Source organism: Selaginella moellendorffii, unplaced genomic scaffold (assembly GCF_000143415.4).
Source record: "Selaginella moellendorffii unplaced genomic scaffold, v1.0 SELMOscaffold_47, whole genome shotgun sequence".
Classification (NCBI taxonomy): Eukaryota; Viridiplantae; Streptophyta; class Lycopodiopsida; order Selaginellales; family Selaginellaceae; genus Selaginella; species Selaginella moellendorffii.
The window spans coordinates 411,722-423,838 of record NW_003314308.1 but is presented as its reverse complement, the minus strand read 5'-3'; the positions used below and the strand labels follow the sequence as shown (position 1 = coordinate 423,838).

General features: G+C 56.1%; 4 protein-coding genes and 1 non-coding gene across 5 annotated transcripts; 1 reads left to right on the top strand and 4 right to left on the bottom strand.

The window, feature by feature from the left end:
* The first annotated feature begins 10 nt into the window (after positions 1–10).
* LOC112350248 (pentatricopeptide repeat-containing protein At2g13600-like) lies at positions 11–2,892 on the top strand. Its single transcript, XM_024686100.1, has 2 exons — positions 11–44; positions 104–2,892. Exons 1-2 carry the CDS (start codon positions 21–23, stop codon positions 1,883–1,885), a joined length of 1,806 nt encoding a protein of 601 aa, XP_024541868.1. The 5' UTR covers positions 11–20; the 3' UTR covers positions 1,886–2,892.
* A 673-nt stretch (positions 2,893–3,565) lies between these two features.
* On the bottom strand, positions 3,566–5,692 carry LOC9657927 (uncharacterized FAD-linked oxidoreductase ARB_02478). Its single transcript, XM_002980965.2, has 2 exons — positions 4,227–5,692; positions 3,566–4,025 (listed from the first exon to the last, which is right to left on the bottom strand). The coding sequence occupies exons 1-2, from the start codon at positions 5,690–5,692 to the stop codon at positions 3,566–3,568; spliced, it is 1,926 nt and encodes a 641-aa protein (XP_002981011.2).
* Positions 4,102–4,172, bottom strand: TRNAG-CCC. Its single transcript has one exon. It is a non-coding gene; the product is annotated as a tRNA-Gly (tRNA).
* LOC112350214 (pentatricopeptide repeat-containing protein At1g09410, mitochondrial-like) lies at positions 5,689–9,283 on the bottom strand. Its single transcript, XM_024686038.1, has 3 exons — positions 9,270–9,283; positions 6,199–8,558; positions 5,689–5,927 (listed from the first exon to the last, which is right to left on the bottom strand). Exons 1-3 carry the CDS (start codon positions 9,281–9,283, stop codon positions 5,689–5,691), a joined length of 2,613 nt encoding a protein of 870 aa, XP_024541806.1.
* A 142-nt stretch (positions 9,284–9,425) lies between these two features.
* Positions 9,426–11,814, bottom strand: LOC9657925 (DELLA protein RGL1). Its single transcript, XM_002980963.2, has one exon. It carries the CDS (start codon positions 11,603–11,605, stop codon positions 9,620–9,622), a length of 1,986 nt encoding a protein of 661 aa, XP_002981009.1. The 5' UTR covers positions 11,606–11,814; the 3' UTR covers positions 9,426–9,619.
* Positions 11,815–12,117: the final 303 nt, after the last annotated feature.

Below are 12,117 nucleotides of genomic sequence, written 5' to 3'. Positions count from 1 at the left end.
TCTTGGGGATTTTGGCATCGATGTCGTATTTCTCGATCCAGCAGGTAAACCTCTCAATTCACACTGTGGAGCTCGCGACTGATCGATTTCCATTCTGTGGAAGCGCGAAATTCCTTCATGTTCTTGCCATAGCAGCGGGGAGCTTACAAACAACACGAAATCACAGCGATTGGAGGGAAGAACGAGCGCAAGCTCGAAATTTTGCGCCTTGCTCGCGGCGCTCGATGGCTCTATCAGCTCCAAAAGCCTTTGGATGGCGAGAGAAGCCCACCTTGCCGCCATCCAGAGTGGAATGGACGCAAACGTCTACATTGCGAGCAAGATCGTCCACGCCTACGCGAGGTGTGGAGGTCTGGTGGATGCTCGCAGAGCCCTGGACAAAATTCGCGCTCCCAACGTCGTCTCCTGGACCGCCCTGATGCTCGGGTACGTAGAGTCCAAGCAAGAAATCCAAGTCTTTGAGCTCTTCCATCGAATGCTCGCAGGTGGCTGTGCTCCAAACGCTCGGACTTTCGTGGCGCTGCTCAAGGCCTGCTCTGGTCTGGCGGCTAGAGAAGAGAGATGGAGCAAGGATGGAGGAAGAAACTCGGTGGTCAAGATGAGGAGCTTGGAGAAAGGCATGGCTTTCCACCGCCAAGCTCGAGTGGAAAGCTTCGACTCCGACTTGTTCGTGGCAAACGCGCTGGTGGACATGTACTCGAGGTGTGGAAGCATGGACGACGCTTACAGGGTCTTCTCGAGAATGCGATGCCGAGACGTGGTGTCTTGGAACACGATCATTCTCGGCTTCGCGGAGAATCGGATGGAAGAATCGGCTTTGGTGGCTTTCTCTCGGATCGAAGAAGCCTGCGAACCGAACGGCCGGACTTTCAGTGCTGCTCTCAAAGCTTGCGTCGGTCTCGCATCGAGAGAAGATGGCGAGCTCGCCGCTGGAAAGATCGTCAAAGTGAGGAGCCTGGAGATGGTCATGGCGATTCACTCTCGAGCAGCAAAGGCCGGGTTTTTCAGCTCGGATGGCATCCTCCACAACGGCCTGGTGGATTCGTACGCAGCGTGTGGAAGCCTGGACGACGCTCGCCGGGTTTTCGAGACTTTTCGCCGCGACGTGGTCTCGTGGAACTCGATCATACTCGGGTGTGTAGAAACCGGTGACCCCGGCATGGCACTGGAGCTCTTCTCCAGGATGAAACGCGAGCAGCAAGTCGAGCCGGATGTTTTCACTCTCGTCGCAGCTCTCAAGGCCTGTGGCTCCTGCGTTCCATCGACGGAAGTTTGCAAGCTTCTCCATGCTCACGTCGCGAGGTCCGGCTTCGAGGCCAACACCGTCGTAGCAAACAGCCTCGTCGACGTCTACGGCAAGTGTGGAAGCTTGCAAAACGCCCAGTTCGTCTTCGACTCGGCCATGGAGGCGAGAGATCCGGTAACTTGGAACTCTTTGATGGCGGGATTCAGCAGGAGAGGTGACGCTCGCACGGTGGTGGGGTTGTTCCACAGGATGATCGACGAGGGGCTAGCAGCGAACGCCATAACTTTCGTGCACATCCTCTCTGCTTGCAGCCACGCCGGTGATGTAAGACTGTGCTCGGAGTTCTTGGAGATCATGAGCTCCAAGTTTGGAGTTTCGCCGAGCTCGCAGCACTACAATTGCCTGGTTGACGGCCTGGGACGGAGTAACGAGATGGATCTCGCCGTGGCGACGGTGTCCAAAGCAATGGTGGATCGTAGTAGCGATGGAGTCACTCCGGTGGCGTGGAAGACCGTGCTGGGTGCTTGTCACAAGTGGGAAAATGTGGCTCTCGGAAAGATGGCCTTCGAGAATTTGGCTGTGGTGAATGAAGATGCGGCAGCTTACGCACTTGTGACGAACTTGGCGAGTAGAACTTGATGATCATCGATGATCTCTCGCAGCAAAATCTATGCCTCCCCCAAATGCCCATTCTGGGCAAATGCTGCCAACAACAGTCGAGCTCGCAAAAAGTATAGATCCATGAATTCGTTTTCTTGCTTCCTTGGCTGTCAATCTGTAAAGATTCCAAAGACAACCCATGTGATCGGAGAACGATCTTAATCACTCCCGCGAAATAAAATAGACAGTGATCACAATCTAGCTAGACCAGCAATGGCTCCACTCCTACTAACATTGCTCTTGGCGATTTCCAGCGCCTCGCCAAGCCCGGGATCTCTAGCCACGGCCCCACGATTGCGACTGGAAGATCTTCAAGGCCAGGCCGGCTCATCACGATCCCCACTACAACCATCGTCTCTGCGAGCTCGCCACCGAGAATTGGCGCGATCCCGGCTCGCGAGCAAGGGTCAGTGCCGGTCTACGCGGTCAATGTTAGTCAAGTCTCCCAGGTGGAGGCTTTCGACTACAGTGGAAGGAGCACTGCGAGGGGAGCGCTCAGCATTTGGATGCATCACTTGCAAGAGGTGCGCTCTCACGGTGATCTTGGCTGTGATCGAGGGCGAGATCCAGCGGCGTATGTGGCGATCGGACTTGGAACCGCTCTACGTGGCGGCGATGGAGCACAGGCGCGAGATTGTGGGCGCTTGCTCGCTCCAGCGTTTCCGACAATGTTGTGGAGCTCCAAGTCGTGACGGCTGATGGGAAGCGAAAGGTGGCGAACAAGTGCCAGAACGAGGATCTCTTTTGGGCTCTCAGAGGTGGCGGCGGAGAGTCGTGGTTTCACTCACTTACAGTTTCGAGAACACAATCTTTTCAAGCGTGACTTGACTGCCGAAGATCGCCCAAGCTTTGAGACGCTCGTCGAGGAGTTTGCGCGGGTGCATCCGGAGCTTTCATCTCATGGCTGGTCTGGTTTTTTCGATATCAGAAACTTCTCCCCCCTTGAGATACGTACTTCCAAACAAGGCTCGCTCCAGCTTGAGTTCTCTCCTCGGCTTCCAGCACAGCCAGATTCAGACACACTATTCTTTCCAATCCTATACATCCCTCTACAAAATCATCAATCCAAACTGTGATATCCAGTTCTTCCAGCTTCACGTCTCGTCCCAACTTTGCCCAGCCAAAGCTTCTCGAGCACTCCTGACGATACCTCTCGACTTTCAGGTTCCAATCCTGGGCTGCGTCATCGCTGGCGGCCAAGTCTCGGTGCTTCGCAACAACGCAGTTAATCCCGCCTTGAGAGATTCCCTGTTGCTCGTCATTGCCTTCGTGAATGCTCCGAGATCACAAAGGAGAGAGGCAACAATGCTTGTTGATCGATATCACGCCTGGATCTGGGAGCCACATGAACGAGGCCAACTACAACGAGCCACACTTCCAGAGATCGTTTTATGGAAGCCACTACAAGCCGCTCTATGAGATCAAGCAGCATCACTGCGTAGGGAGCGAGGACCGGACCCAAGACCTTAGGTGCAAAATTCCAGTCAAATAAGTCAACCATGGTCAGCATAGTTGACTAGTTTGCCTCCAAATGCCCATTCTGGGCAAATGCTGCCAGGGAGAGAAAATGCCCCTCCAGCATGGAATCCACTCCCGCGATATCTAAGCTCTGGCATTCCATCTCTAGCTCTACCAATCGACTACTCCCTTCTCATGGTGCTATTGATCTGGCCGAAGTGGACGAGCGTAGTGTTCAAGGCCTTGAGGACGTGCCGGCGGTCGCGCTCGCAGCTCATCCTGGGCCACATCTGCGCGTCGGCGTAGGGCGCGATGATGCAGCGCGAGTGATCCTTCTGCCGCTCTTGCTCCGCCTTGCAAGGCTCCGCCCAGATCCCCTTCCCCCTGCGCTTCTTCTTCCTCTTCCTCTTCTTGAGCCCCAATCTGATGAGCTTCTTGCGCTTCTTCCACCGTAGCTCCCTCCTCACGTCCTCGTACACCGTGCCCAGAATCCTCGACGATGTGAATCCACGGAATCCCCATGGCTGGTTTCTGGCCGATGCAGTGAAGATCTGATGAGTGGCATAGCGCGATCGAGAGGGAGAGATCGCTCGAGAAACAAAACCACAGGCTGGGCGCACCAGGGAAAGCAGCGCCCTCATCCTCAAGAACCCTACATTCTCTGGAAGTAAAACACGTGACATGTCAAAAGAAAAAAAAATTGTCCACGTGGCAAAAGCCACGTATTTATTTAAAATTGCGCAGCCGGGGAATCGAACCCCGGTCAGTACCGTGGGAGGGTACTATGATACCACTACACCAGCTGCGCATTTGATATTACTTAGTTGGATTATGTCACTTTTAGTCAATCTTGTTGATTGACTTGTTTGACTGGGTTTTGCATCTAAGATCCTGGGTCCAGTCCTCGCTCCCTACGCAGTGATGGCACACAAAGAGCCCTCCCGGATCCACGCGCTGCTTGATCTCGTAGAGCCGCTTGTAATGACTTCCAAAGAACGATCTGTGGAAGTGTGGCTCGTTGTAGTCGGCCTCGTTCATGTAGCTCCCAGATCCGGGTGTGATATCGATCAACACCTTGTTGGCCCTCGAGACCAGCGTCGCTGCCTCTTTTCTCTGTGATCTTGGGGCGCTCACCGAAACAATGACGAGCCACAGCGAATCTCTCCAGGCGGGATTCACGGCGCTGTCCCGAGGCACAGAGACTTGGCCACCAGCGACGAAGGCACCCACGATTGGAACTTGGAAGTCGAGAGCTATCTTCGCGAGTGCTCTAGAGACTTTGGTTGGGAAAGAGTTTAGAGCTTGAGTTGGGATAAGACGTGAAGCTGGAAGAACTGGATTCCCTGCCAGCCCGCCAACGTTGGGACAGCTTGGATCGCTTCCGCACAGTGCTTGCTGAATGAGCTCGTAGAAGGATGCGTAGGATTTGAGAGAATAGTGGGTTTGAATCCGGTTGTGCTGGAAGCCGAGGAGAAAATTCAAGCTGGAGCGAGCGAATGCCAAGGTCTTGTTTGGAAGCACGTATCTCAAGGAGAGTGAAAAGTTGCCGACATTGAAGAAACCAGACCAGCCATCAGATGAAAGCTCCGGATTCATCCGTGCAAACTCCTCGAGAAGCGTCTCAAAACTGGGGCGATCTTTGGCAGTCACATTCACGCTCGCAAAGATTGCGTTCTCGAGAGCCGGATACGTTCTGTAAGTGAGTGAAACCACGACTCCAAACGTACCTCCGCCGCCACCTCTGAGCGCCCAGAAGAGATCCTCGTTTTGGCACTCGCTCGCCACCTTTCGCTTCCCATCAGCCGTCACAACTTGGAGCTCCACAACATTGTCCGCCGCGAGGCCAAAGACTGGAGAGAGCAAGCTGTGCCCGCCACCTTGTGCGAATCCACCGGCAGCTCCAACCCACGGGCACGAAGCTCCCACAATATCGCGCCTGTGCTCCAGCGCGGCCTCGTAGAGCTGGTTCCAAGTCACTCCAGCTCCAATCGTCACATACGCCGCTGGATCTAGCCCTAGATCGTCGCAATGCTCTGCTTGATCACAGCCAAGATCACCGTGAAAGCGCAGCTCCCGCAAGTGATGCATCCAAATGCTGAGCGATCCCCTCGCAGTGCTTCTTCCAAGGTAGTCGTGACCAGTGTTCTTTACCACAAGGAGAAGGTTGTGCTTGCTAGCGAAAGCCACCGCAAGCTCCACCTGGAAGACGTGACTAACATTGACCGCGTAGACCGGCACTGACCCTTGCTCGCAACGCGAGCTCCTCGGGTCGCGGATGGAGCAGCTCTCGTTGCGGGCGTCGTCCATCTCCCAGTTATCGGCCATCATCGCTCCCGGCTGGTCGGATCTCCAGGTGGGATCGCTCCAATTCTCGGTGGCGAGCTCGCAGAGATGATGGTCGTACTGGGGATCGTGGCAAGGCCATGCCGGGGGCTTGACCGCGATGAGCCGGCCTTGGATTGAGGCATTGAAGATCTTCCAGTCGCGATCCTGGGGCCAGCAATTTGGATCGCCGTGGAGGCAACGGCAGCTAGAGATGTGATGGCCGTGAAGAAGCGAGGAGCTGGAAATCGCCAAGAGCAAAGCTAGCAGCAGTGGAGATCTTCGTGCTATTGCCATTTCTGGCCAAGCTAGATATCACTGTCGTTTGCTATTGCCATTGCTGGCCAAGATAGATTGCGATCACTGTCCGTCTCGATTTCCTAAAATCGCCCACCCTTGACTTGACGTGGTTTGTCTCGGGATCTCTTTTGTCTTTACCGAAGCTCCAAGCTTGGGAGTCCACCATTTGGACACAAGGAAGAAAGCACGAAAGCGAGTTCACGAATCTATACCTTTCGCGAGCTCGTCACTGTCGCTGCCACTCTCGCTCTTGATCATCTCGGCCAGCAGCACATACGGAACCGAGATGTCGGGCTCGAGCTCCGTCACCTTTCTTGCCGCCAGCGCCGCTCTCTCCAGATCCCCGTGCATGCGACACGCCCCGAGCAGCGACGTCCACACCACCGAGTCCGCCACATACGGCATCGTTCTGATCAGTTCTTCCGCATCCCCCGGGTCCTTTGCTCGCCCGATAACGTCGACAACGCTGCGAAAGTGCTGGATCGCCGGAGAGATCCCCGACGACAGCATCCCCACGAAGGCCTCTCGGCACTCGTCCAGCATCCCGCCATAGCTGAAACCTGTGAGAAGCGCCATGTACGAAACCTTGGTTGGACGTACGCCCTCGAGCTGCATTGCCCGGAAGACCTCCCCGGCCTCGCTGTGATACCCAGTGTGGGCATATGCCCCCAGGATCGCGGAGAACGCCAGCGTCCCGCGGGAAGGGATATCCTCGAACATCGCACAGGCGTCGGATACGTGGCCGCATTGCGCGTAGGCCACGATGAGCCCGATCCAAGAGATGGAGTCCCATTCGGGCATCTTGTGGAAGCTGGCGACCGCGAGTGCCAAGTTTCCGGTTTGGGCGTAGGCCGCGATCAGTCCATTCCATGAGATGAGATTCCGTTGCTGCTTGTCATCAAACATTTTCTTTGCTATGACACAGTTTCCAATCCCTGCGTACGCCGAGATCATCACGTTCCAGGTCACGAGATCCCACATTGGCATCCGATTCATGGCGGAGATGGCCTTGTCGATATCACCAGTTTGGGTATATCCAGCCACCACCGTCGTCCACGATACCACGTCTCTCTTGGGCATGGAATCGAGAGAAACTCTCGCTTGCAGCGGATGCCCATTTGCGGCATATGCTGAAACAAGCGCGTTCCACGAGATAAGATCGTGCTGTGGCATCTTAGAAAATATGCCGACCGCTGATTCTAGATCCTCCTGTTCGCTGTACATCACGATCATAATGTTGCACGCTACCGCGGTGCGCTGCGGCAGCCGCATGAAGAGATCCTCGGCATCTTCTACAAACGCGCGGTTAGAGTACGCGGTGAGCATCGCCGTGACCGAAAGGATATTCCACTGCGGCATGGTGTCGTAAAGCCACTTCGCCCGCGCGGTGACGCCCGCATTGGCGTGCGCGGTGACCATGGTGTTCCAGCACACGATCCCGCGACGTGGCATCGCGTCAAACAGGCACGTGGCGCTGTCCAGGTGGCCCCAGCGGACATACGCCGCAAGCATCGCGTTGCGCGACACGTCATCCCGGTCGGGCATGGCGTGGAAGACGCCCTCCACGTCAGCGAGGTTCCCTGCCTCCGTGTAGAGCGTGAGAAGACAGTTCCAGGAGACAAGGTCCCACTCTCGCATCCCGTCAAAGATTCCTTTTGCCGCGTCGTGCTCACCGTGGTGGGCGTTGGCCTGGATCATCGCATTGGACGCTACTACGTTGACGTGCGGCATCCGCAGGTAGGTACCGCGTCCGTCGCACAGGTCACCGTGGTCTGCCAGCACGACAATCAGGGTCGTCCACGTCACCACGTTGCGCTCCGGCATTACGTCGAAGAGGAGCTTGGCCGTGTGGGGGTCGCCATTTTGGCTATACGCCGTGATCATCGCGTTCCACGCGATCACGTCCCTCCCGGGGATCAATCTAAAGATTGTCTCCGCCTCTTCGATCTGGTAACTCAGCGAGAGGCCGGTGATGAGCGCCGTCCACACGACGACGTTGCGTTCTTCCATTCGATCGAACATCGCGCTCGCAGCGTCAAGGTGCCCGTTCTGGGCAAATGCTGCGACCATGCCGGTGATGGATTGGACGTCCCATTTGGGAATGCGATCCATGACTTGCGAGGCCTTATCGACGAGTCCGGACTGCGCGTAGGCTTTGATCACGGAGCTCCAGGACACGACGTCACGATTCTCCATCGCCAGGAACATCGCCTTGGCCTCCTCCGAATGCCCGTGATGGGCAAATGCGGAGATTAGCGCGTTCCACGAGACGAGATCCCACTGCGGCATGCGATCGAAAGTGGTCTTCGCGTCGTCGATGTGGGCATTCTGGGCGAATGCGCCCAGCAAGATGTTCCAGGAGAAGTGATTGGGATCGCCCATCGCGTGGAAGACGGCGCGAGCGCTCTCGATACTGGCCAGCTTGCCATACGTGTCGATGAGGAGATTGGAGAGGTATCGGTCGTGATTGCAGGGGCCGGAGAGGATCTTGCTGTGGAGAAGCCGGCATTTGTGGAGATCCTTGCAGCTCTTGATCGCGTTGGCGAAATCGGCGACGAGGCCAAGGCCATGTCTTGCCAGAGCGAGAATATTCGGCTTAATCAAATGTTAGCCGTTGGATATAGGACCATCCAACGGATGGTATTCAATTAGGGTTCTCGGCCTATCATTATCTTCTTTATTCTATGGCGCTTGTCTGGGAGCTTCAAATTGGCTCGAGCTGGTAAGGTGTCTTGTGTTCTTGGCTATGGCGTGAATGCGATCGATCGAAAGCGACGCTGTGGCTGACCAGAGTGAATGGAAATGAGTTTTGTGAACATATATCTGTGTGGACCAGCTGTGCCACCAAATGCAGAGAGAAAGATTGTTTTGGAGCTTGGAGAAGGAGGAAAAAAATACTGCAAGGACAGAGCGAGAGGTAGCTATCGAACAAACTTCACGTAAACAATCCGCTCTCCTGTCTGTGCCCTTTCGATTTTTTGTTGGATCGATCTATGGATGGATCGAGTTGGATCCAGCCACTTTCATTGCAAGATTATTCGAAATCTCGACTCAACCCACTGGTAGAGAATGTAATGCGATATGCTCTTGCGAAGATCCTTTGTGCGCCACCACCTTTCCCAAACACACGAGAATTTCTTGCCCTCAAAGTGGTGCACGTAGCAATCCAACAAAGGCTTTGCGATAAAAATAACTAATTTTTTCTCCGCGAAGGGTCGCGTTGTGTGCTTCCATCCAAAAAATCGCCACAGTGCAGCACCACAAGAAGAAGAAAAAAAGAAACCCAGCCTTATCCATTTCGTGTCGACACTAGAGGGACCGGAGATTCCCAGAAGATGCCATTTTTTTCTTGGCTGATTGATTGACTCGAGGGGTATCTAGAGCGAACCTTATTGGATTCCTTGCCAAATCCTATGCACAGGGGAGCTCAATTGGGAAAAAAGCTACAAACCACAATTTCTTTCAGTCTCTACTCGAATAAAAATCCGATCGATAGATCGATCGTTCCAAGCTTGCAGAGAGCCAACTCGCTTTGTTGAATCGAAGACCGAAGTGATATGATAAAAAAACGAAAGTAAAAAGAGAGAAAACTTTCCATTGTCCCATCGATCGATCGATCCAACTTTCAAGAGATCACGCGACTCTCCAGGCCGATACCGTGTTGAGCGGCAAATTCCTCCACCCGAGAACCAGCGAGCCTCTCTCGCTGTGGAGCGTGTAGCCATTCGTGTAGTAGAGGCGGAGTAGCAGCTTGGCCTGGTTGACGGCCCTCTGGCTGAGCGGCGATGGCCGAAACCCCGCCACCTCCAGCCGCTTGCTCCAGTCCGCCATGCTCTCGTGACGCTCCACCCGGTTAGGCCCCTCGCACGCGATGATGTTCCGGATCTTTGGCGCCGCAAAGAGCCTCTCCATCTTCAACCTCCCGCTGGGCGAGCTCGCGCACGTCGCCATGGCGTCGAACACCGCCGAGTAGTACTTGAGACACTCCCCGAATCGCTTGAGAAAGTCGGAGCTGTTGTGGCTGGCGTCGTTCTCCGCCATGACGAGCACCTTGGGCCGGAGAGCTCGGATGTGAGCCATGAATCCGCCGAAGGAGGTGTCCGAGTCGGAAGTGGAGGGCTGCAGGAGGTAGTGGAACTGGCTGAGGCTGTTGACGATGAAGGCCTCGCCGGGATGGAGGTTGACGAGCCCGGCATGGAACTTGTCCGCCTTGGGCAGTAGCAAGGCCTTGTACACGAGATGGACGCGCAGCGTCTTGGCACACTCGTGGAGCTTGTCGCCAGTGGCTGCTAGGTCGTCCGCGGAAGAGCCCACTGCCGTGATCCTCACTCTAGGTGGTCCTCCGGGGCGAGTTGCGAGAGCTTGCAGCAGCGCCGGCCATTGGGTGCCAAACCAGAGCTGGAGGTCGAGGATGTGGATGGCGCGCTCGCGCTCCACGGCGTCGAGGATTACCTGGTTCATGGTGAGGTGGTCGAATTTGCCGATGGGGAGGTAGTCGTAGAAGGTGCTGAACGCCTCGAGCATGCTGGCCTGCGTGGATCCATCCGACTCGAGCAGCTTGTCGCTGAGCAGGCCCTTGAAGAGGGCAGAGCCCGTGGAGTGATCGATCCGCGCGGCAAGCGCCTCGGTGAAGTAGGACGCCAGCCTCTCCATGGGCGTCCCCTCCGGCCCAGTGTGCTGCCTGAGACGCGCCAATATCATCTGGGCGATGCTCTCGTTGTCCTCCGCCACCGCGTGGGCGCACATCACTAGCAGCTGGACGAGTAGCACCTGTGGGTCCTGGGAGCCGTCGTGCGGTATACCGCCCGGCACCGCCACGGTGCTTGCCGGCGCCGGCGGCACAGGCACCGTACCGTGCGGTATACCTCCGCGGTGCTGCCACGCCGGCCCGCGTACCGCCGGCGGCAGCGGCGGCGGCACCGTGGGGTGGACGTGCCACGTACCGTGCGTCCAGCTCGCGAAGGCCGGCTGGATGGGCTGCTGGAAATCGAACGATCGTATCGTCCCAAACGAGTCCTGGTGTGAGCGGAATGGGAGAATCGGCGCTGGCGGCGGCATCGCCACGGGCTGGTAGCCGTGCTGCTGCTCCAGCGAGGGCGAGGAATCGATGACGACGCCGTCGGTCGTGATGAGCTGATCGATGCCGTCGTCCTCGTCGTCGAAGAGCCTGCTGTTGATCTCGTGGATTTTGGAGCGCACCACCGAGTGGAGGAGGACGTTGCCGGGCGGGCTGTTGGGGTCGAATTGCTGGTAGTGGTGAGAGGCCGAGGAGGGGGACGTGTTGGAGGCCGAGGAGCAAGAATTCGCCGATAATCCGGCAAAGAACCCTTGCTCCTCCTCCTCGTCCGTCGTCAATCCCGACTGGAAGCTGCTGCTAGCGGCATCGAGCGAGGACATGGACAAGATTTCCTCGTCCGGCTGCATGAGATACTCGCTCAGCGGCGAGAGAGCGCCCGATCCAGCCGCCGCGGAGCAGTGATCCCACACGCCGCTGCCACAATCTTCGCGCATGGCCAGAGAATGCTGCGATTGAGGAGGAGGAGGTGAGAAGATCGACGCCGGCCAGTGGAATGGAGGGGGGGACGCCGCCAGGAGCTCGTTCTTGACGCTCGTTGCCATCGACCGATCGCTGCTGGCTCCTTCCCGGCCCTAGCGAGCGTCAGGAATCCATAATTTCAACAATCCATCACCAGATTCTAGGCGAAATCCTCCGCGCCAGTGGTAGCAGTGTTCTTCGTCCCTGTTCCTCGCGCATTATCTCCAGAGGGAGGGCAACCATAAAAGATAAAGAAAGGCGAGTAAAAGAAGCCGGAAAGATGGAAACCCTAAATGCGCCCGCAATGGAACGAGGCAAGGGATAAGGGAGAAAAGATAATCTTCTCCCTTGGCGGTCGTACCGAGCACACCCGTACTAGGGCTGACGTCACTCTTGGACAGTTTACAATCGTGCCGTACTTAGCATGGCCCATCATCGACATTGTCTACATACATCTACCGGCAGAAACATCGGTCAGCCTTGGGCCACACATACAAAAATTGGCTGGCCGGACAATTCAAACAGCCGCCGGCAAACCCTACAACCACAACGCATTGTAAAGATATTTGATCAAAACTTATCCATGTCCGAGTCA